Genomic DNA, 24,995 nt, shown 5'->3' with positions numbered 1-24,995 from the left:
GTTTACCGTTTAATTGTCTGTTGTCTGGCTTTACATTAACTTACTTTCTTACCGAATGTGTTAGATGGAAGAGATAAGCAAATCTTTGTTCACTTTTCGAATGAATGTTTCTCTGTTTAACATAAATTATTACATAAACTAGAACCTCAAAAGGAACGTTTTTATTCAGGCGGTGTTGTAAATTTGTAATAGAACGAAATGGCCAATTTATGTCTTAAGCACCTAATTTATCTTAAAATCTGTTAATCTGATGCCAAGTTTAAAAATAACAAAACACAAGACAAAACCTGTTGATCTATAGTAGAATAAGTAGATTGTTTGCACTGTAAACGGGAAATTTTGCATAGTTATTACCATTGCTCTTTTCCATGAGGGAGATAATTTTCAGAAAGTATACTACACATTTGGTAAATCAACTGTACACTACTTATTAACAACTAAACCAACGATATCAACTGCATTTGATTCAGATCCATATGATATATGAGTGGCGAAGTTTTTTTTACTAGACAACAATCTAAAAACAGATAAAATGGCTCTATCAAAAATGTTGGTCAAATATGTCCCACTTGCCCCATGTATGTAAAAAATCAAGGGAAAGTGAAATTTGCAGATTTTGGCTTTAATCAAAACTTTTAAATCGTTTTTGATGTCACACAATTATTTAATTGCTCAAAATATTCACTTTCCACATCAATGATGAATTCAGGAACTACTATTTTGTTGGAAATCCATTTAATTAAAATAAAAGTGATGGATTTTGCCGGTAGTTTAAAGTCAATATTAAACAATAACATTAGTATGGTGCCGCAAATGGTTTTAATTCCAATTTTTTTTTGTGTCAGGCGAATTCGTTGATAATTCATCTTCATCTTTCTAGAACATTGTTACCATTAAAAATGTTCACCGATTCATCGGCAGACATAGTACCCACTTACCCCGTATTTTCACTTGCCCCGGGGTACCTTAGATTGCTTGATTTTTATTATCTGTTTCATTTTCTGAAGTGGAATTTGACCAATAAACAACAAAATCTTAAATATGCGAATGCTCAGTTAGGAAAATTTATGTATTTTTTATGTTCTTTGTTTAAAATATTTGGGGAACATGGAACAGAAACATCTGTTTTTAGCCATTCGATTGACCATAGTTCACGAAGTTCAACATAAAAATTATGTTCTTGTACAATACCATTATAAACCTAATTAAAACTACTAAGTTTTATTTAGGTTATGCGTAAGACGAGTCTTAGACCAATATATTCGGCTTTATGACAGTTTTCAAAATTGGTTTTATTAGAGTCCTCAAGATAATCATTAGGCCCCTAATAAGCTCATAAAGCATTTGACATTTGTGGTTTTATTGAACGTTTTATTATGATTTTGAAGATAGCTAAAAGTCTTCCAATCAGGCGATAAAGCCGTTAAAAAACTTAAATAAATCTATGAAGTCTTGAAATTGTTACTTGGGCATGGTCCACCTGAAATAGAAGGAATGGTCCTCCGGAAATTTAGGGGGTTTGGTGTCAGGCCCTGCAAGCCAGCCAAAAAAAACTCACGCAACGAACAATCAACAAGAGAATACGGACCGGAACCATCGGCGAAGACCACTGCGACGAAAAGGGACTAGCGATTGGAAACTCGGAGATTTGTTGGAATGGATCAATGGTGCGAACGTTTAGAGGTAATCATACCATCTACCAGAGCTGCGACAACACACACGAGCTGGGAACAGCTTTCATAGTGATGGGCGATATGCAAAGGCGCGTGATCGGGTGGTGGCCGATCAATGAAAGAATGTGCAGGTTGAGGATCAAAGGCCGGTTCTTCAACTTCAGTATAATCAACGTCCATAGCCCACACTCCGGAAGCACTGATAATGATAAGGACGCAATCTACGCGCAGCTGGAACGTGAGTACGACAGCTGCCCAAGCCACGACGTCAAAATCATCATAGGAGATTTGAACGCTCAGGTTGGCCAAGAGGAGGAGTTTAGACCGACTATTGGATAGTTCAGCGCTCACCGGCTGACGAATGAAAACGGCCTACGACTAACTGATTTCGCCGCCTCCAAGAATATGGCCATTCGCAGCACCTACTTCCAACACAGCCTTCCGTATCGGTACACCTGGAGATCACCACTGCAGACAGAATCACAAATCGACCACGTTCTGATTGATGGACGGCACTTCTCCGACATTATCGACGTCAGGACAGGACATATCGTGGTGCTAAAATCGACTCTGACCACTATCTGGTGATGGTTAAACTGCGCACAAAACTATCCGTCATCAACAATGTTCGGTACCGACGACCGCCGCGGTACGACCTAGAGCGACTGAAGCAACCTGATGTCGCCACTGCATACGCGCAGCATCTCGAGGCAGCGTTGCCGGAAGAGGGTGAGCTCGATGGGGCCCCTCTTGAGGACTGCTGGAATACAGTCAAAGCAGCCATTAACGACGCAGCGGAGAACAACGTCGGGTATATGGGTCGAAGTCGACGGAACGATTGGTTCGACGAAGAGTGCAGACAGATTCTGGAGGAGAAGGACGCAGCGCGGGCGGTCGAGCTGCAGCAAGGTACCCCGCAGAACGTGGAACGTTATAGACGGAAGCGGAGACAGCAGACCCGCCTTTTTCAGGAGAAGAAACGCCGCCTGGAAGAAGCGGAGTGCGAGGAGATGGAACAGCTGTGCCGTTCTCAAGATACACGCAAGTTCTATCAGAAGCTCAACGCATCCCGCAAAGGCTTCGTGCCGCGAGCCGAAATGTGCCGAGATAAGGATGGGATCATGTTGACGGACGAACGTGTGGTGATGGAAAGGTGGAAGCAGCACTACGAGGAACATCTGAATGGCGCTGAGAGTACAGGCAGTGAAAGTCAAGGCAGCGGAGGAGATGACTACGTCAGTTCAGCGGACGATGGAAGCCAACCAGCCCCCACCTTGAGGGAAGTTAAGGATGCCATTCAACAGCTAAAGACCAATAAAGCAGCTGGTAAGGATGGTATCGGAGCTGAACTCATCAAGATGGCTCCGGAAAAGCTGGCCACTTGCCTGCACAAACTGATAGTCAGAATCTGGGAAACCGAACAGCTACCGGAGGAGTGGAAGGAAGGGGTTATATGCCCCATCTACAAGAAAGGCGACAAACTGGAGTGTGAGAACTTTCGAGCGATCACCATGCTTAATGCCGCCTACAAAGTGATATCCCAGATCATCTTTCGTCGTCTGTCACCATTAGTGAACGAGTTCGTGGGAAGTTATCAAGCCGGCTTCGTTGACGGCCGCTCGACAACGGACCAGATCTTTATGGGCCAAACACAATAGATACGTTTGCGTACGTTTTGACAGTTTTCCCATGGGAAAACTGTCAAAACGCACGCAAACGTACCAATTGTGTTTGGCCCATTACTGTACGGCAAATCCTTCAAAAATGCCGTGAATACCAGGTCCCAACGCACCATCTGTTCGTTGATTTCAAGGCGGCATATGACAGTATAGACCGCGTAGAGCTATGGAAAATTATGGACGAGAACAGCTTCCCTGGGAAGCTTACCAGACTGATCAAAGCAACGGTGGATGGTGTGCAAAACTGTGTGAAGATTTCGGGCGAACACTCTCGTTCATTCGAATCGCGCCGGGGACTAAGACAAGGTGATGGACTTTCGTGCCTGTTGTTCAACATTGTGCTAGAAGGTGTCATGCGGAGAGCCGGGGCGGAGAGCCGGGTGTAACAGTACGATTTTCAACAGATCCAGTCAATTTATTTGCTTCGCGGATGACATGGACATTGTCGGCCGAACATTTGCAAAGGTGGCAGAACTGTACACCCGCCTGAAACGTGAAGCAACAAAAGTTGGACTGGTGGTGAATGCGTCAAAGACAAAGTACATCCTTGTGGGCGGAACCGAGCGCGACAGGGCCCGCCTGGGAAGCAGTGTTACGATAGACGGGGATACCTTCGAGGTGGTCGAGGAATTCGTCTACTTCGGATCCTTGCTAACGGCTGACAACAACGTTAGTCGTGAAATACGAAGGCGCATCATCTGTGGAAGTCGGGCCTACTGCGGGCTCCAGAAGAAACTGCGGTCGAAAAAGATTCGCCACCGCACCAAATGTGTCATGTACAAGACGCTTATAAGACCGGTCGTCCTTTACGGACATGAAACATGGACAATGCTCGAGGAGGACTTTCAAGCACTCAGGTATTCGAGAGACGGGTGCTTAGGACCATATTTGGCGGTGTACAAGAAGACGGTGTGTGGCGGCGAAGAATGAACCGAGCTCGCCCAACTCTACGGCGAACCCAGTATCCAGAAGGTAGCTAAAGCTGGAAGGGTACGATGGGCAGGACATGTTGCAAGAATGCCGGACAGCAACCCTGCAAAGATGGTGTTCGCTTCCGATCCGGCAGGTACGAGACGGCGTGGAGTGCAGCGAGCGAGATGGGCAGACCAGGTGCAAAACGACTTGGCGAGCGTGGGGAGTATCCGAGGATGGAGAGATGCGGCCTCGAACCGTGTATTGTGGCGTCAAATTGTTGATTCAGTGTTATCTGTTTAGATGTAAACTAAATAAATGAATGAATGAATATAACTTTTCAAAAATCATCAAAATAGATCCTTCAAAGACAAAAGAAGAAGACATTGCATTTTAAATATTGCTTTCGAAAACTAGAATTTTTGAAATTATCATTTTATCAATTGATTACTGACTAGTTCGCATTCACATACATTTTGCATTAGTGTCGAGTCGATTCCAAAACCGAACCTCACCTTATCCTACCCCATGGCGTTCAAGTGATCTGCAGGGACTCTTCTGCCATTACCCCTTGCGCTCTCATTGCCCCACCAAAATATTATCCACGCTAATAAATCTAGAAAATTTCATATGCATCGCATTATTCCCCACTCAAGTAGCTCGTCCGCAGTTCTTCTCTGCATTCACTTATTTCACCACAATTCAAAACAGTTGCGTGCGCCTTATATTAGTTGATCCGCAATGTTCGAATTCTTCAAACTTGTTAGTTGAGGTGAGATGCGATGGCGAATAAATACTGGAAAGCTTCATGTTTAGTTTCGCTCGTTTTCTTCATTGTGTTATTTTTTGTGATTTCGATTATGAGTAGCAGTAATGTTCCGATTCTCATCAAAGGCAAACCCTGCCATATAAACATTAAACTGTAACGATTTTCGTGGATATTTTTATTTCAACAGTTAAGAAACACGAAAGATGGCAATAATTATTTTAAGTAAGCGACGTACATATATTCCATACGTTCTTGTCTCTCGTTTTGGTAAAGGACAAGGATAGCACTCATCCACGCAGTGGAGACGCCTGGTACATCACGTTTTGGAGTCACTAGTGCGTTTTTTTCGCGCAGTCGTTAAATGTTTCACCTTGGTGTTTTCATGATGAGATGACCAGGTACAGAACGACTTGGCAAGCGTGTGGCGCATTCGATGAAGAGGACCTGTGGCCTCGAACCGTGTATTGTGGCGTCAAATTGATGATTCAGTTTTTTTTTTAACTAATTTTATTTGCTAATTATCTAATACATGCATTCATCTCTTAGACTAGGTGTTCCGTGTTTTCTTAACACTATCATCCTTATTTGCTATGTTATATTTTTAGTTATTATTAATACATTTCAATTGCCTCTGGCAGTTAGAATTTTTCCTCTGGTTGAATTAAACCATGTAGGAATTACAATGTTTTCTACTTAAACTAAACTTAACCTAATTTATACTAAGGGTACAAGGAGCTAATCGTTGCAATAGAAGATTGCAACGATTTTTGTCTAAAATTGGAAATTATTTTGTTGGACATTTGTTATTATTATTATTTATTCAGACTAAGGCCGAAGTGGCCTGTGCGGTATATAAGAGTCTTCTCCATTCGGCTCGGTCCATGGCTACCCGTCGCCAGCCACGCAGTCTACGGAGGGTCCGCAAGTCATCTTCCACCTGATCGATCCACCTTGCCCGCTGCGCACCTCGCCTTCTTGTACCCGTCGGATCGTTGTCGAGAACCATTTTCACCGGGTTATTGTCCGACATTCTGGCTACGTGCCCGGCCCACCGCAGTCGTCCGATTTTCGCGGTGTGAACGATGGATTCTCCCAACAGCTGATGCAATTCGTGGTTCATTCGCCTCCTCCACGTACCGTCCGCCATCTGCACCCCACCATAGATGGTACGCAGCACTTTCCTTTCGAAAACTCCGAGTGCGCGTTGGTCCTCCACGAGCATCGTCCAGGTCTCGTGTCCGTAGAGGACTACCGGTCTAATGAGCGTTTTGTAATGATTATATCGAGTCGCATTATCTCTTATATTGTTCGTAATTATTGGTTTTCTAGGCGGCTTATTGGGCCTGCGCAAACCTCCTGTCTCGCCGGAGGGCCATCGTGTCAGGGCTGTTTAGCGTCCCACCTAACACCAGGACTTGGGCTTGTGCGCTTTGAGCGGCACACGGTCGCTTTGGCGGAGCCTACTTGCGGATACATGCAGCTTTTTATAGAGGTTTAACAGGGCCCACTGTCAAACCCCACCACATCCTAGGCAGGCGCCACAACTCGCAGATGGCCTGGGGAGGGATCGTCAAGCCCTTGGACATAGTCCCTGCTGCCCACATTTGTTGCAATGTCTCAATATTAGAAATTCTATGAAGTTCATTGGTACTATACCACGGAGGCAACTTCAGAATCATTTTCAGAATTTTATTTTGAATCCTCTGGAGTGCCTTCTTTCTGGTATTGCAGCAACTAGCCCATATTGGCACAGCATACAACATGGCAGGTCTAAAAATTTGTTTGTAAATCAAAAGTTTGTTCTTAAGGCAAAGTTTTAATTTTCTGTTTATAAGTGGATATAGACACTTAATATATTTGTTGCATTTGGCTTGAAGGCCTTCAATGTGATTTTTAAAAGTTAATTTTTGATCTAGCAGAAGTCCTAAATATTTAGCTTCGCTAGACCAATTAATTGGAACCCCATTCATAGTGACAATATGTCTGCTAGAAGGTTTCAAATAAGAAGCTCTCGGCTTATGTGGGAAAATTATAAGCTGAGTTTTGGAAGCATTCGGGGAAATTTTCCATTTTTGCAAGTAAGTGGAGAAAATATCCAAACTTTTTTGCAATCTACTACAAATGACACGAAGGCTTCGCCCTTTGGCTGAAAGGCCCGTGTCATCTGCAAACAAAGATTTTTGACACCCTGGTGGTAAATCAGGTAAGTCAGAAGTAAAAATGTTATACAAAATGGGCCCCAGTATGCTGCCTTGGGGGACACCAGCCCTTACAGGTAATCTATCAGATTTAGAATTCTGATAGTTTACCTGCAGTGAGCGATCTGATAAATAATTTTGGATCAGTTTAATAATGTACAGAGGAAAATTAAAATTCATCAATTTTACAATCAAACCTTCATGCCACACACTGTCAAATGCTTTCTCTATATCAAGAAGAGCAACTCCAGTCGAATATCCTTCAGATTTGTTGAGCCGAATTAAGTTCGTAACTCTTAATAACTGATGAGTGGTTGAATGCCCATGGCGAAAACCAAATTGCTCATCAGCAAAAAATAGAATTGTCATTAATATGAACCATCATTCTATTTAAAATAATCTTTTTCAAACAGTTTGCTTATTGAAGAAAGCAAACTGATTAAGGGCGATAACTAGAAGCCTCAGCTGGATTTTTGTCCGGCTTCAAAATAGGAACAACTTTGGCGTTTTTCCATTTATCTGGGAAGTATGCCAATTGAAAACATTTGTTAAATAAATTAACCAAAAGGGATAAAGAGCTCTCAGGAAGTTTTTTGATAAGTATGTAGAAAATACCATCATCACCCGGGGCTTTCATATTTTTAAATTTTCTAGTAATAGATCTCACTTCATCCAAATTAGTTCCCAACGAAGGGTCAAAAACATTATCTTGGTTGAGAATGTCTTCGAAGCTCCTTGTAACCTGATCCTCAATTGGACTAGTGAGACCTAGACTAAAATTATGGGCACTCTCGAACTGCTGAGCAAGTTTTTGAGCCTTTTCGCCATTTGTTAATAAAATTTTATTTCCCTCTTTAAGCGCTGGAATTGGCTTTTGAGGTTTTTTTAAGAATTTTCGTTAATTTCCAAAAGGGTTTCGAACTGGGATCCAACTTCGAGACATTATTCTCAAAGATGGTATTTCTCAGAGTAGCGAAACGTTTTTTAATTTCAGTTATGCAAATCTTGCCAAATAACTTTCAACGCGGGATCGCGAGTTCTTTGGTATTGCCTTCGCCTCACATTTTTAAGACGGATCAGTAGCTGAAGATCGTCGTCAATAATAATGGAGTTGAATTTAATTTCACATTTAGGAATTGCAATGCCTCTGGCTTCGACAATTAAATTTGTCAAAGATACGAGAGCATTGTCAATATCACTTTTGGTATCGAGAGGAATATCAACATCAAAATTCCTATCAATATACGTTTTATATAAATCCCAATCAGCCCTATGATAATTAAAAGTAGAGCTGATTGGATTATAAATGGCTTCTTGTGATATTTCAAACGTCACAGGAAGGTGATCAGAGTCAAAGTCAGCATGAGTTACCAATTGGCCACACAGCTGACTTGAATCCGTTAAAACTAAATCAATTGTAGAAGGATTTCGACTGGAAGAAAAACAAGTTGGTCCATTGGGATATTGAATAGTATAATATCCCGCAGAACAATCTTCAAATAAAATTTTACCATTGGAATTGCTTTGAGCATTATTCCATGAACGGTGTTTGGCATTGAAGTCACCAATTACGAAGAATTTTGATTTGTTGCGAGTCAGAATTTGAAGATCAGCTTTCAACAAATTCTTTTGCTGCCCATTGCATTGAAAAGGCAAGTAGGCTGCAATGAAGGAAAATTGTCCAAAATTTGTTTCAACAGAAACTCCCAAGGTTTCAAAAACTTTGGTTTCAAACGAAGACAATAATTTATGTTTGATACGTCTATTAATGACAATGGCGACCCCACCACAGGCGCTGTCAAGACGATCATTTCTGTAGATAAAATAGTTTGGATCTCTTTTAATGGAGAGTCCTGGTTTTAAATACGTTTCAGTTATAATGGCAATATGCACATTATGAACTGAAAGGAAGTTGAATAATTAATCTTCCTTACCCTTTAGAGAGCGGGCATTCCAATTTAGAACTTTCACACAATTATTTGGATCCATTGAAACGGAGTCCGATAACAATTTTTTGTGTGTACTTTATACCAACCTGAACAGCTTCAGGAATGGTATTTGCTTTGAACATTGCATCAATCATGTGATGCAATTGTTCAGTTAAAAATCAAAATCGGAAGCAGTCATGCTACCTGAATCGGCAACATGACCATTATTTTCCGTTGGGACATGGGTATAAACCTCATTTTGAGAAGAGAAATTTTGTCTACCAGCAGCGATGTTTGCATACGTAGGTACATTCGAAAAATTGGAATTTACTGAAGTGCTTACTACCCGTTGACGAGCGGCAAAATTTGTTTGTGAATTGTGGTGGGTATGAATTGCTCGACCGGTAACCGGTTTCGAAATTTGAGCGTTTGAAAAATTTCTACCCGTCGAATCTGGGATCCGATTGGAATTTCCCGTCATCAATTTTGCACGGGAATTCAAAACTTTTTTGCGTGAAGGGCATTCCCAGAAATTGGATTTATGATTGCCCCCACAATTTGCGCACTTAAATTTATTGGAATCTTCTCTCACAGGACATGCGTCCTTGGCGTGAGAGGTTCCACCACAAATCATGCATTTAGCATCCATGTGACAATGTTTGGTTCCATGACCCCATTTTTGGCACTTACGGCACTGGGTGGGGTTTTGGAAATTTCCCCCAGGCCTGCGGAAATGTTCCCATGTAACACGGACATGGGACATAATACAGGCCTTTTCCAAACTTTTCATATTATTTAGTTCACTTTTGTTAAAATGAACTAAATAAAATTCTTGAGAAATGCCTCTCTGGGGAGTACCGGGTGGGATTTCTTTTTCATCTTAATTACTTGAACTGGTGAAAATCCAAGTAATTGAGAAATTTTAATTTTAATCTCATCCAGTGATTTGTCATCACTGGGGAGACCTTTCAAGACGACTTTGAACAATCGCTCAGTTTTGTCGTCGTATGTGAAGAATTTATGGCGCTTCTCAGTTAAATACTGAAGAAGACGTTTGCGATCGTCAAAGGATCCAGGCAAAACGCGGCAGTCACCCTTCCTAGCAATCTGAAATGAAACCTTGATCCCCTGAAGGTTACTCAAAATCTCATTCCGGAAGCCAGAAAACTCGGCAACAGATACCACAATTGGCGGAATTCTTTGCTTTTTCGCATGAATCGAATCACCTGGGCTAGAGGTATATTCGATTTGCTCAATTTCATCATTAATCAAATCGAACTGATTGCTCAGTTCGATAGGAGAAGAAACAATGTCAACATTAGGTTTAGAAGGAATATCTGAAGTTTCCAGCTTCCTTCTATTTTTTCTGCGCTTGGGCAGGACGGTCTTGAAACCTTGTTTCTTTGAAGGAAGTGGAGAATTCAGAGACTCCCCCTTCCTCTTGTTTTTATTAATGCTCATTGCTGAACGTGGAGACGTGACCTTCTAAGAGGTTTTTTCCCAGAACGGTGTCCCTGCAGGATTACCACCGCTTGTCGGAATTTTACTTCCGCAAACGGGTCCAACGTAAAACGAAAGCACGGGTCCTTGCAAAGATCGTAACGGGATCAGTGGGTACAAATAGCGCTAAGAAGCACCGTTGAAATTAAAATAGCTTCGGGTAGTATTAAAAACTTCTTTCCGCAACGAGAGAAAGAACCGCACAGCACGAAAGCACGATGCGGTCAATTGATGATTCAGTGTTATCTGTTTAGATGTAAGCTAAATAAATTAAATGAATGCCAGATCAGTCAATGCGATCACCGAAATCATAAGAATATGTATACATAAATCTTCATTGCTTTTTGCTTCTAAGGAGTTTAATATGTAATATGTATACATATTAGAATTCCTTAGAAACGAAAAAGCAATTAGAAACGAAAAAGCATTTAAATAGATCATATTTTGAATTCAAATTACGAAAGTTAGTACCCACCTAATTCAAAGCTAGATTTGAAGATATTTGAAGCGGTAATCATTCCAGGCTAGGATCCTAGTTTGTGATCCTAGACTACTAAGCTGACGCAGCAGGCGTTCTAATGAAAAAACAGTTTCGTTTGACGTTTCATGGTTTCGTTCCTATCGCATATTATTCTTGGCTGATAGAAAGACCAACAGCAGAGTGAGAAAATGATACGGAATAATGCATATAGTCTCTGTTGATTGGACACGAGGAACATTGTTGCGAGTCTATTTCTATTTCTTGTTGCTCTTGCTGCTAGGCGCGAGTATGCAAAGTATGAGTTTTGCCGCGGTTACAGAAGATCAGTTTGCATACGGAACCGTATTATTTAACAGCGTCGGGAGATGTTTCGATTCGAATGACCCAACAATGATGGAAGCCAAGCGGATATTCCAAGTAGGTGAACAACGCCGGCAGAAGTGATTATTTTCACCAATTTAAATAATTGACTTTTCATAGGACCTCATGCCGTACCGAAAGAAACGATTCGAATCTCTATCCGATGATGTTGTGCAAAGTCTTCTACTGTACTTCACTTCCGTTGGTAGAGTGGTGGACAAGTTGATATCAAAAAATGATAAGGTCGTTGCCGCTTGGTACGATACTGTAGGGGACTATTTGCACAGTTATCTGTTTCCAGTGACAAAATACTGTTTTTACTCCGGAAACGTAAGCTACCCGCAGGTAAAAAGCGTCCAGAAGTATTATAAGCAAGTGAAATTGCGACTCGATACGGATGGTTATGGTTGGTCTCATCCAAGGCTTGATCCTAGCGCAGTTCAACCATACGTTCAGGTTCTTAAGTCATATCAAATCTACACAAATTGTTCAGAGTTAGTTTTTGCCTCGAATGCTGAAATCCCTCTTCCAAAGATAGAACTTGATGATGAATCTCATAAAGCTATATCGTTGTGGGTTCCGCTAAAGTCAAGACAAGTATACGATCCTCGGACTAAGGCTTCTTTGTCGGTGCTTAGAATTTATGCGGAAACCGTCCTACACTGTACACCCACTGGAAAGCAAACCATTCAGTTTGCCACCAGATATATTCGGTGGATCGATGAAAATTTGACTAAATGCCTTTTGGATGCCGCTTTCTATCCTGGTTTGGAGTCAATTCTACGAATCAAGAAATCATTCGAAGCTGATATCGCTGTTAATTCATTTGTTAAGAAATCTGTCGCTGAAGATGCAAATGAGTTTAGTTCTGCCCCCAGGGGATTGTTCGCTACCTTGTTGGGGTCCGACGATCCACCATCGGAAACGGAAAATGAAGATCAAGACGAATTGACAGAAGATGAACGACGTTGGAACCGGATAAAGGTCCTAACGGCAACTCTCTTTTTTGTACTCTTCTTTCTGATTTTGATTATCGTCATATCGGTCAAGATTAGTATGAATAGAAAAACGATGAAACGAAAAGCCGCTGTCAAAAAGGAACACTTCAAGCCACCGAGTCGTAGAAAATACCTAACGCGAAGAGAAGATCTGTCAGACGAAGAAGTACTGCTGACGATGGAGAAACGGCCCAATCCGTCAGAAACCAGTGGTAAGCTTTTGTTAACCGATTCACGGTCTGACTTAATTATATTCTAAATTTTTATAATTTCAGGAAGTGGATGGAGACCCTTTAGGCCTCCATTACGACGAGACAAAAACCATCAAGAGCCAACAACCAGCAGACCAGTACCACCATTCTCCGACACTGAAGAAGACGAGTTTCATCCGCTACAAACGAACCAATCGGAGCGAACTCCCCTAATCGCTGACCAAAGCACGAAGAAAAAACGTCGCTGCGGACGAGGGTGCTTGTGCTTGATGTGTATCACGAAGCCAAAAGGCGGACATGAACTTCACGATCGGCAAAACAATTCAGCGTACAAGTTGGCGAACAAAAAGTTGGATCCAACCAGTAATCGACAGAAATCAGAGAGACCACCGATCATAAGAACGGACATGGTGAAAGGGCCGCCATGAGCAAACATTCGGAGGAGGAACATGGGCCGGATGCTGACCCTAACTAATAGATAGGCACAATTATGTGAAGGATGGTGCTGAGCACCGTGTTAGTAACAGTAAACCAGAAAACGCAACACGCATTCATAATAACAACAATATCGTTACGAAGCCCAATACGCGACTGCTTTTTTTATAGCTATATTTTAAGACTCATATTTTTGTATTCTATTACGAACGCTAAATATATTTTTCATGTTCATATCTACTATGAAGATATTACAAATTCTTATGGATCGTGCTTAAAGGATTTTTTTTCAGGCCGAAGTTAATTTCGTAATATTCTATTTGATAAGAAGCATAACATGCCCTACAGACATTCTGGCTGGGGTCTAGGGTTCCTAGTTTATGCATTGGCTTTCTACCTTCAATTTGGAATGACTTAGATGTACATTCGGTCATGTATCTTATTTGTAATTCTAAGATTTTTTAACAATGTTATTTAACAATTTATGGCGTACCTCGCAGCTCGACCCAGAACTGCTGGAAGAATCACTACGGTGGGAAAATCGGCCTTAGTGGTGATGAGTTATCCGATGTCCTAACACGAGCATGTGACGTGACAATGCTCAGGAGGACTATGCCAATTGACAATCGCAAACCGGTGTACTGGTGGACGAGCCGGGTGTTCCAAACAGCGAGTAGAGCTCTGAACTACGAAATCAAATGTAGTAAGAGAGCCTACTTTGAAGAGCTGTGCAGGATGGCCAATAATACTCTATGGGGGGATGCATACAGGATAGTGATCACAAGGACCAACAGCACACCTCCTGAGAAATCCCCGTAGATGTTGGCCAGGATCGTTGAAGGTTTGTTTCCGAAGCATGACTCATCGCACTGGCCCGCCACACCGTACGAGCGTATTTTTTTTTTTTTTTTTTTTTTTTAACTTTATTACCGTACGAGTGTACCGCTAGTGACTAACGAAGCTCATCGTTAGTTGCAAGAAAACTTAAGCTGAAGAAGGCACCAGGGTGGGATTGTATTTCTAACCTTGTCCTTAAGTACGCGATTCTTGCCGCTCCAGATATGTTCAGGAGCTGCCTCCAACGTTTCCTGGACCAAGGAAACTTCTCATATCGTTGAAAACGGCAGAGGTTGGTGCTATTGTCTAAGCCTGGTAAATCCCCCAGAGAGCCTTCGGCATATAGACCAATTTGCCTACTCGACACAACTGGTAAGTTGTTAGAGAGGGTGATCCTGAATAGATTGACGGACTATACGGAGTGTGCTGGTGGCTTATCAAGCAATGCTGGTTGCTTCCGTGAAGGCCGTTCTACCATCGAAGCAATTCGGTCGGTAACGGAAACGGCTAAGATAGCGCGTGGTTTGAATAGGAGGAATCTATGACAAATGGTCGAAAGACAAAAGGTAGAAAGGACAAAAGGTCGAAAAGGACAAAAGGCCGAAAGACAAAAGGTCGAAAAGACAAAAGGTCGAAAGGATAAAAGGTCGAAAGCCACAAAAGGTTGAATGGGACAAAAAGTCTAAAAGGGCAAAAGGTCGAAAGGGACAGAAGGCCAAAAGGGACAAAAGATCGAAAAGGACAAAAGGGACAGAAGGTCGATCACAAACAAGCATTCCATAGGAATTTGCGAAATGCACACTGATCTCATCAATCAAAGTTGAAGAATGAGCAATTTTCAAAGAAGATCTAGATAGTTCTGTTACAAATAAAAAAGATTGTTGATTTAGAAAATGAATAAAACTTGTATTGTGCGAGACAGAGTGGCCTACACAGTTGGTGAACAAAATTTTTCTTTTATTTTTCCCTACTTTTAACAATTAAATAAAATTTATTCAATGAGTGCACACAGGCGCGCGCATTGAAAATATACCACACGCACATGTAATACACGCCGGTGTATTTGATGTACGCGTGCTCCATCTATTAGTTGTACTCACTGATTGAATTTTATTAAATTATTTAAAATAGTGGAAAATAAAATAGCAGAGTTTTTGCCAACTGTGTAAGACAACTCTGGTGCGAAATTGATTCTTTCCGTTTCAGTTTCTTGTTAATTTTGACCTTTGGTCCCTTTCGACCTGTTGTTCTTTTTGATGTTTTGTTTTTTCGACCTTTTGTCCCGTTCGACGTTTTGTCCTTTCGACCTTTGGTCCCGTTCGACCTTTTGTCCCGTTCGACATTTAGTCCTTTTGACCTTTTGTCCTTTTCGACCTTTTGTCCTTTCGACCTTTTGACCCTGTTGCGTCCCCCGCAAGAAAATGCCGAACAGAAAAATGAGCAAATCCACAAAATTTTGAATTCCGCCCCGAACATTTGGTCCATGCGAACCGGATTTGACTACTGAGTGCTTCCCGAGGACGATTGGAAAAGCAGACGACGAGGAACAAGACATCGACTACGAAAAAGACTAGTATCAAAAGAGTCTTTCGGAAGAACAGTGGAAAGTGAAGTGAAAAGCAAAAAGACAACGAAAGACGATGAATCGGATTTGTTCACGGGATTTTCTGAGACATCTATTTTGCAATCTAAGGATGCCGTCGCAGCAACTGACAGTAAAGTGACCGAAAAGTTGAATTCTCTTTCTCGTCAGCGAGCGCAGGTGATGTCAAAGGTCAACCGAATCTACAATGCCGTGAAAGACGCCGAACTTGGCCTACCTCAGCTAAAGGTAGAGGCCAAAAAGTTGGAAGCTGCATACGCTGAATTTTCTGGCTTCCATAGTCAGATGATCGCCATCATTCCTGAAGAACAACTCGACGAGCAAGAAGTAAAGTATGTAAGATTCGAGAGACTATACGACTGGACATCCGCTCAAATTGAATCGCGCATCATCAAGTGCGATCAAGCCAAACCACCGCAGGTCATCCTTCAGCAGCAGCCTCTAAAAGCACAGATTCCAACGTTTGATGGAGAATACACGAGCTGGCCGAAGTTCAAAGCTATGTTCGTCGACGTTATGGCACAATCCCGAGACTCCGACGCAGTGAAGCTCTATCATCTCGACAACGCCTTGGTTGGAGCTGCTGCAGGTATTCTCGACGCGAAGACTATCAATTGATTTGAGAACACTAGAGTGATAGTGGAGAGCACATCCGTGGTCTCTTATCATTCAAGAAGATGACGTCCGAAGCCAGCATAGAACTGAGGAGCCTTCTTGACGTGTGCACCAAGAACATCGATAGTTTGGAGTACCTGGGGCAACAGATATCTGGTGTATCGGAGCTGATTGTAGTTTATCTACTAACGGCTGCACTAGACAAATCAACACTAAAGCATTGGGAACAATCACTTGCATCGGGTGAGTTGCCGACGTACAAGAAGACGATAAACTTCTTGAAGTCACATTATCAGATGCTAGAACGATGTGAAGCCGCTAATCAACAATCAGTTGCAAGAATGAACCCTGCGCCGAAACAGACAACACCAATTCCGCAAAACTATAGCCGTACCCACACCGCTACACACCGAAGCTGAGACGACAGAGAGATGTGATTTTTGCAACGGTAGGCATTTGCGTACAACGAGAAGATGGAAAAAGTACGCGCAGGCGTGTGCTTCAACTGTCTGCGAAAAGGACATCGATCAATCAATTGCCCCTCAACGAAGTGTTGCCGAAAGTGCCAAAAACGATATCATAGGCAGCTGCACGACGACGAAGCCTACCAGAAACAAGAATTCCGAACCGTTTTGAAGAAAGAACTGATGCCAACCACGACCTCATCGAAGACAAACGACTCATCAGTGTCAACCGCCTTTGCGTGCAATCATGGACGCTTGTCACACACCGTATTGCTACAAACCGCAGTAGTCTTGGTTAAGAATCAGCACGACGAACTACTGCCATGCCGCGTTCTCTTGGACTCAGGGTCCCAGGTGAACTTCATCACTGAGAAGATGGCCAATACGCTCGGCATCCAACGACAACCTGCCTACGTCCCGATAGCAGGGATAAACGATCTTCGAACGATAGCTCGTCATAGGACATCCTTAGACATTCGTTCTCGTTGCAGCGATTTTCGTACCAAGCTGGATTGCTTGATCACCAAGCAGGTGACTGGAACTATCCCATCTCGAAACATCGACGTCACGAGGTGGAACATTCCCAGCTACATCCAACTTGCTGATCCATCATTTTTCCGACCTGGTGGCATCGACATGCTGATTGGAGCAGAGATCTTCAAGCTCATGAAGCCGAACCTCATCACAATCGACGATAGACTTCCTGAGTTACGAGAATCTCAGCTTGGTTGGCTGGTTGCCGGTGCAATCCAGTCAGACACGCCATCCAACGATATTCGTTTCGCCCAAGTGGCATCGATCCAAAATGTTGAAGATTGGATGCACAAATTTTGGGAAATCGAGGAAGTTCCCAATGCATCATCGAATTCAACCGACGAACAACGATGCGAGGAACACTTTGCAGCAACGCACTTCCGAGACAATGATGGGAGATTTGTTGTCAGACTTCCCTTGAAGGAGAACGCTATCAACTTGAAAGCTGTAGATCGCTAGCATTAAAGCGATTTTACATGCTTGAAAATCGACTTCAACACAACCCTGAACTAAGGACGCAGTACGTAGATTTCATTCGTGAGTACCAGGATCTCGGCCACTGCCGAGAAGTCAACGAAGCCAGCGACGACCCGAAGCGACCAGGATACTACATGCTTCATCATGCAGTACTAGGAACAAACAATTCTACCACCAAATGCAGAGTTGTTTCCGATGCCAGCGCAAAAGCATCCGAATCCAGCATATCACTTAACGACGTACTACTGGTGGGACCGGTGGTACAAAGCGAACTGTATGCCATAATGATACGATTCCGAACGTATAGGTTTGTGTTCACGGCGGACATAACAAAAATGTACCGTCAAAATCGATTGCATCCCGACGACACCCATTACCTAAGGATATTCTGGAGAGAATCCCCGAGCGAACGTTTGAAGGTCCTACAATTGACAACCGTCACCTATGGCACCGCATATGCACCCTACCAGGTTATCAAGAGTTTAGCTCAACTCGCAGATGACGAAGGAAAGGAGTTTCCTGTAGCAGCCGAAATAATCAAAAACGACTGCTATGTGGACGACATTTTGTCTGGTGCCAACACACTCGACGACGCACTCGAAGCTCAACGACAACTGATGACGGTGTTGGGAAAGGCAGGATTCCCAATCCACAAGTGGTGTTCCAATTCCGATAAGTTTTTAGAAAGCATCCCGAATCAAGACCGACAAACACCAAAGCCATTGGAAGACTGCGACATCAATCAAACCATCAAAGTCATTGGCCTCCTATGGGACCCAACATCCGACGAGCTCCTCCTGGCTGCAGACATACATCCAGTCATACACAGCAACCGACCGTGGCGAAGCGAAAAATTTACTCCGAAGTAGCAAAACTCTTCGACCCGTTAGGATTATTTTCGCCAGCCATCGTTCTTGCCAAACTGCTAGTTCAGCAACTTTGGCGCAACAAGCAAGATTGGGATAATCCTGTAGACGACATCATCAGCCAACAATGGATATCGAGTTACGACAATCGTTACATTTGCTGAAACAGTTTTCTATTCCTCGCCGAGCAAGCATCGATGGTGCAGTGCAGTTCGAGCTGCATGGATTTGCGGACGCCTCAACCAAAGCATATGGATCGTGTCTGTACATCAGAAGCATCAATCCGATGGCACAGCCACATCAAGACTGCCAACCAGTAAGTCAAAGGTGGGGCCTCTTCATGATATGACGATTCCACGCAAGGAATTATGCGCCGCTCTTCTACTAGCGAGGATAATCGACAAAGTGACTTCAACCATCAACATAAGATTCCAGCAGATAGCGTTGTGGTCGGATAGGCAAATTGTGTTTGCTTGGCTTCAAAAGCATCATAGTCAACTTGAAATCTTTGTTCGCAATCGCACAGCAGAGATACAAAGGTTAACTAGAAGCTATCAGTGGAACTACGTCAGAACTCATCTGGCGTAAAATCGACTGGCGTAAAATCGACGAAGACTCATCTGAAACGAATAGTAGGCAACTTGGTGCTTACTTTTGAGGAGATGAGTACTGTATTGCGCGAGATTCAAGCAGTGTTAAATTCTCGCCCACTGTTTGCAGTTTCGAACGACCCGACAGACCCTGAGGTGATCACGCCAGCTCACTTCTTGACTGGTCGTCCCATTAATGCAATACCAAAACCATCGATCCACGACGCAAATATCAACCGACTATCTCGCTGGCAGCATTTTCAGAACAATTTTGGCGAGCTTGGTCCAGAGAGTACCTGACAAGCCTACAACCACGCAAGAAGAATTGGACTACGATCGACAACGTGAAACCAGGAATGGTGGTACTTCTACACGACAAGAATCGACCGCCGCTTCTCTGGAAACTCGGCCGAATCACATCGGTGTACACTGGTTCCGATAACTTGGTCCGAGTTGTAGACATTTTGAGTGAAGGAGCTACCTACAGTCGCCCCATAACGAAACTGTCAATTTTGCCAACAGAAAAATGAGCAAATCCACAAAATTTTGAATTCCGCACCGAACAGACCCTAACCCGAATAGAAGAGGTATTAGGTGCTATGCATTGATTACACTAGATGTAAAGAATGCATTTAATAACGCTGGCTGGGCAGCTATTGCTAATTCCCTGCATCGCTTGAGAGTCCCGGATTATCTGTGCAGGATTCTGAAAAGCTATTTTCAGAACAGGATATTGTTAGCCGACACCGACGCTGGCCAGCAGTCGATTGAAGTGTCAGCAGGTGTTCCACAGGGATCGATCCTCGGACCGGTTCTGTGGAATATCATGTATGACGGAGTATTACGCTTAAATCTCCCGGCTGGTGTGAAAATAGAAGGCTTTGCGGATGATGTAATGCTAGAGGTCACAGGCGACACTCTCGACGAAGTTGAATTGAAAGCTTCGTACGCGATTAGCAGAGTCGAAGAATGGCTCAACTCAAGGAGGTTGGCGTTAGCACATCACAAGACTGAGGTTGTTGTGGTGCATAACCACCATGGGCTGCAGCAAGCGAGGATGCACAGTTAACTCCGTGAGATCATTAAAGCATCTGGGCGTGATGATCGACGATAAGCTCAATTTTACGAGCCACGTCGATTATGTATGCCAAAGGGCTTCATTGGCAATAAAATCTTTATCGCGAATGATGTCCAACGGATCGGCGGTGCAAAGTCAGGTGCGTAGGCTTATAGCGGGTGTAGCATTGTCTATTATCCGATACGGCGTACCAGCATGGTCCAAAGCACTAGAGGCCGGGTGCAATGTTAAGAAATTAATCAGGGTACACCGGCTGATGTGTCTGCGGGTTGCAAGCGCATACCGCACCATATCTTATGAGGCGGTGTGCGTCATTGCTGGGATGATGCCGATAGACATACTTCTGGAGGAAGATGTGGAGTGCTTCACGACAGGGACTCGGTGCAAGTGCGACGTGTTAAGAGAGCAGCTTCGTTGCTCAAATGGCAAAGAGCATGGGAAACTGCAGTCAAAGGTCGTTGGACCCACAGACTAATTCCGGAGGTATCGAATTGGATTAATAGGAAGCATGGTCAGGTCAACTTCCACCTTCCAACACAGGTGTTGTCTGAACATTCATTTCATTTATTCAGACTAAGGCCGAAGTGGCCTGTGCGGTATATAAGAGTCTTCTCCATTCGGATCGGTCCATGGCTACACGTCGCCAGCCACGCAGTCTACGGAGGGTCCGCAACTCATCTTCCACCTGATCGATCCACCTTGCCCGCTGTGCACCTCGCCTTTTTGTTCCCGTCGGATCGTTGTCGAGAACCATTTTCACCGGGTTATTGTCCGACATTCTGGCTACGTGCCCGGCCCACCGCAGTCGTTCGATTTTCGCGGTGTGAACGATGGATGGTTCTCCCAACAGCTGATGCAACTCGTGGTTCATTCGCCTCCTCCACGTACCGTCCGCCATCTGCACCCCACCATAGATGGTACGCAGCACTTTCCTTTCAAAACTCCAAGTGCGCGTTGGTCCTCCACGAGCATTGTCCAGGTCTCGTGTCCGTAGAGGACTACCCGAGCAAAGTCTGAAAACATAATGAGCATAAGGAAAACAAATTTTTAATTTGATATCAAATTGAAATCATAATTTGATTTCAAATATTAATCATTATGACTGATTACACATTTTGATCTCATTTTGCTGTTGATTTCTAATTGTATGATCTGACATCAAACTGTGTACTTATTTTGCTATCGGAACCAATATCAAAATTAGTTTTCGATTTGCTCTCATCGATAGCAGGAATAGTTTTCGATTTGATGTCACAGTAAGATTTTTCTGCTGTAGATTTTGATCTTTTAACCGTTAAAACGACCAAAAGGATATCAACCTGAGTTATCAAAATTAGGCGATTTCACAACAACAAAATTAGATATCGATTTGCTCTCAAGCTTTGCTCGGGTACCGGTCTAATGAGCGTTTTGTAGATTGTCAGTTTGGTACGGCGGCGAACTCTATTCCATCGGAGCGTCTTGCGGAGTCCAAAGTATGTACGATTTTCAGCCACTATGCGTCTCCGAATTTCTCTGCTGGTATCATTTTCAGCAGTCACCAGTGAGCCCAAGTACACAAATTCTTCTACCACCTCGATTTCGTCACCACCGATGCAAACTCGCGGTGGGTGGCTCACATTGTCTTCTCTTGAATCTCTTCCTATCATGTACTTCGTCTTCGACGTGTTGATGACTAGTCCGATCCGCTTGGCTTCCTTCTTCAGTCTGATGTAGGCTTCCTCCATCTTCTCAAAGTTACGTGCCATAATATCTATGTCGTCGGCGAAGCTCACCCCAACAACAAAAACGTCGCGAGTTGGCTGCGGGGACCTCCGTATGTAGATATAGAGGTCATTGCGGTTCACGCGTGGCATTTGTTGTCGGGGTGCTCGTCTCCTACGCGAGTTTATGATACAGACCGAGAGGTTACTATCATAGCTTGCAATCGACGGGTGGTGAGGTTACCACTCTTGAAGTCGATGTTGCGTTATAACGTCGAGTGCGTTAGCATAGGTGTGAGCGTTCTCAATAGTCCTCCCCTGATGTATTGCTTCATTGCGGGCCGGGGGATAGGGACTGGCGAAAGGGTTTTGGTTTTAGTGGGTCGGGTGATCCCATCCCCACACTACCTGAGTTAACCTCCTCACCTCAGGTGTCTGTTTGCAGATTTCCGTTTTGCTCAAGAAAAAAATAAAAAAAGGCAAATCCTGACCCAACAAATACCTTCCTCATTATCCAACTCCGTGGTACTTATGAGGGTGTCGCTAAGTCGATGGCCTCCCGGTAAGTAAGTATCACATCAACACTTCCTTCCTCTCCCTAGTCCTAGGCGTGGCCAGGAGTAGTATTCCTCATGCTTTTGTTATTTTTGTTTAAGACTGGAATCAAGGACCACTCCCCTTCTTGATTTCTGATAGCATTCTAGATAAGGATCTCAAAAGTAAAACATGAGTATCACTCACTAGTGTCCAATCTACGAATTACACCGTAACAATGCACATGCTAATCAGAATGTTCCAGAACCGATGTATTGAAGAGTTTTTCGTTAAATGGCTTATGTGTCACTGGCACTGAGGGATCACCCATTACTTGATCCCTTACTTGATCTGACAGGCTGTTCGGCCACATTGAGAGTTGACGTAAAGTCAATGTCAACTTCTCTCCCCGAACAGCCAAGATAGCTGTGTGTTGTCGGCAGCCAGTTATCTGGCTAAGAATAACGCTACGGATTGCCTGTTCCGGTGGTAGAAGTCCACCATATAGGTGACCCCAAATTCTTGGTGTGATGCGGCTTTATGCTTAACGTGCCTACGAATGAATGGTTAGGGGGGTCTAAAAAGAACCTAACCGCTAACGGAGCCTGTGAAGCACCAGGGCACCCTTCACAGTATCTAGCCCTTACTGCGCTAACCGGAGCTATGGCGTAGCTGACTTTTTGCTTCTCTGAAATAATCGGCTACTCTTATTCAATCTCAACTTGAGGTTGAATAAGGGTGGGATTATGAGCATGTTTTTATTTAGTTTTTCAACAAATTGTCACCTATATGGATTCGCTTTATGCGTTATACACATTGTACTCTGTGTTTCGTCTTTGACTTTCTTGATAAGATACCAATTTGGTTTCATCGTTGCTGTTCATATTAATGCTGAAGTTGTGGAGTGCATTATCTTAATTTTCAATGGCTTCAGTTAAGATAGCTCAAATCAATCTTCAGCATAAAAGAACAGCAACGATTAATCTTTGTAGACTTATGCAAAATGGCAAATCCCAAGTGGCTTTTGTGCAGGAACCCTATTTTCGCAAGGGTAGCTTCTACCTAGGTAACCTAGTGAACCCGGTTTTTGCTGCTATCAGTAAAGAAATGGCAAACTCTCGATCAATGCCGCGTGCATGTGTGCTTGTTAACAATGCTATTGTTGCTACACTTATCTCTGAACTAACAACCAGAGATGTATGTGCTGTCACAATTGATGCAACTGGCGGAACCCCCGTCAGGAAATACGTCTATTGTTCGGTTTATTTACCACATGATGAACCTTCCCCTACGGATGCTTTCAAACGAGTTGTCATATATTGCACTTCAAAAGGCCTTCCGCTAATTGTCGGCAGTGATGCTAATGCTCATCACATCATCTGGGGTAGCTCGGATATCAATCTGAGAGGCTCCAGCTTGATGGAATACTTAAGTAGTACCGAACTTAGTTTACTTAACATAGGCAATCGCCCAACCTTTATGGTATCTAATAGAGCAGAGGTGTTAGACATAACCCTTTGCTCCAATAGAATCAGTCACGAATTGACGAATTGGCATGTGTCAGATGAGGAATCGATATCTGACCATCGCTACATCTACTTTGATCATTTGAATGTTACTTCGCAGACCTTGCGTCTTAGAAATCCTCGTTCAACAAACTGGGATCTTTACACAGAGTTGCTCTCTACCAAATTTCATGGATATCTACCTTCTATAGAAACTCCTACCGACTTGGATGATGCAGTTGATACTACAACATTGCACATCGTGGAAGCTTTCGAAGAAGCTTGCCCTTTACGTTCTGTAAAAACCTCAAGAGGAACCCCTTGGTGGAATTCCGATTTGGCTAAGCTAAGGAAGCAGTGCAGAAGGAGTTGGAACAGACGCCATTCAGCAGGGATGGATTCTTTCAAGTTGACTCGCAAAGCTTACAAGAAGGCTCTACGATCTGCTGAACGATCCGGCTGGAAAAACCTTTGTGCAAATGTTTCCAATTTGAGTGAAGCCAGTCGATTGAATAAAATTCTTGCGAGATCCAAGGATTTCCAAGTTGGCGAAATTCGCAAGCCAAATGGCGACTACATTTCTTCTGATGAAGAATCGTTAGAGCACTTATTTGATACGCACTTCCCTGGATGTGTCGATATAACATCTTCGGATGATCCTGATGTCTTTTCATGTAGCTATGGGTCTTGGGCTCAAGCACGTAGAATCATAACTAATGAATCGATTCAATGGGGACTTAACAGTTTTGCTCCCTACAAATCTCCAGGGGAGGATGGGATTTATCCCGTTCTACTTCAGAGAGGTGTTTTTCAAACATGTTTTGAAAAAGCTTTTAGTATGCAGTTTTGCTACTGGGTATATTCCCATATCCTGGCGGGATTTCACTGTAAAGTTTATCCCAAAAGGAGGACGTGCTTCGTATGAAGAAGCAAAGAGTTTTAGACTCATCAGTCTGACCTCATTTCTTCTGAAATGCTTAGGACGTATTATCGATCATCACATTCGCGATGACTGTTTGGCAAACATGCCTCTTCATGTTATTC

The 24,995-nt window shown here is 43.3% G+C and overlaps 1 protein-coding gene across 2 annotated transcripts; it reads left to right on the top strand.

Moving 5' to 3' along the window:
• The first annotated feature begins 11,223 nt into the window (after positions 1-11,223).
• Positions 11,224-13,381, top strand: LOC134216128 (uncharacterized). Of its 2 annotated transcripts, none has more exons than XM_062695111.1 (3): positions 11,224-11,557; positions 11,621-12,710; positions 12,774-13,381. In XM_062695111.1, exons 1-3 carry the CDS (start codon positions 11,342-11,344, stop codon positions 13,136-13,138), a joined length of 1,671 nt encoding a protein of 556 aa, XP_062551095.1. In that variant the 5' UTR covers positions 11,224-11,341; the 3' UTR covers positions 13,139-13,381. The 2 variants fall into 2 exon arrangements, with proteins under 2 accessions (XP_062551095.1, XP_062551096.1); XM_062695112.1 differs by having other exon boundaries at positions 11,426-11,561.
• Positions 13,382-24,995: the final 11,614 nt, after the last annotated feature.

The sequence above is a fragment of the Armigeres subalbatus genome, chromosome 2, assembly GCF_024139115.2.
Source record: "Armigeres subalbatus isolate Guangzhou_Male chromosome 2, GZ_Asu_2, whole genome shotgun sequence".
NCBI classification, from domain to species: domain Eukaryota; kingdom Metazoa; phylum Arthropoda; class Insecta; order Diptera; family Culicidae; genus Armigeres; species Armigeres subalbatus.
The sequence above is the reverse complement of the archived record's forward strand: the minus strand, read 5'-3'. Positions and strand labels throughout refer to the sequence as shown.

Excerpts from the sequence above, each read along its gene's own strand:
- LOC134216128 (XM_062695111.1), top strand. The coding sequence starts at position 11,342 with ATGCATATAGTCTCTGTTGATTGGACACGAGGAACATTGTTGCGAGTC. Across the intron at positions 11,558-11,620 it reads AAGCCAAGCGGATATTCCAA|GACCTCATGCCGTACCGAAA; the intron begins GTAGGTGAACAA and ends GACTTTTCATAG. Across the intron at positions 12,711-12,773 it reads CAATCCGTCAGAAACCAGTG|GAAGTGGATGGAGACCCTTT; the intron begins GTAAGCTTTTGT and ends TTATAATTTCAG.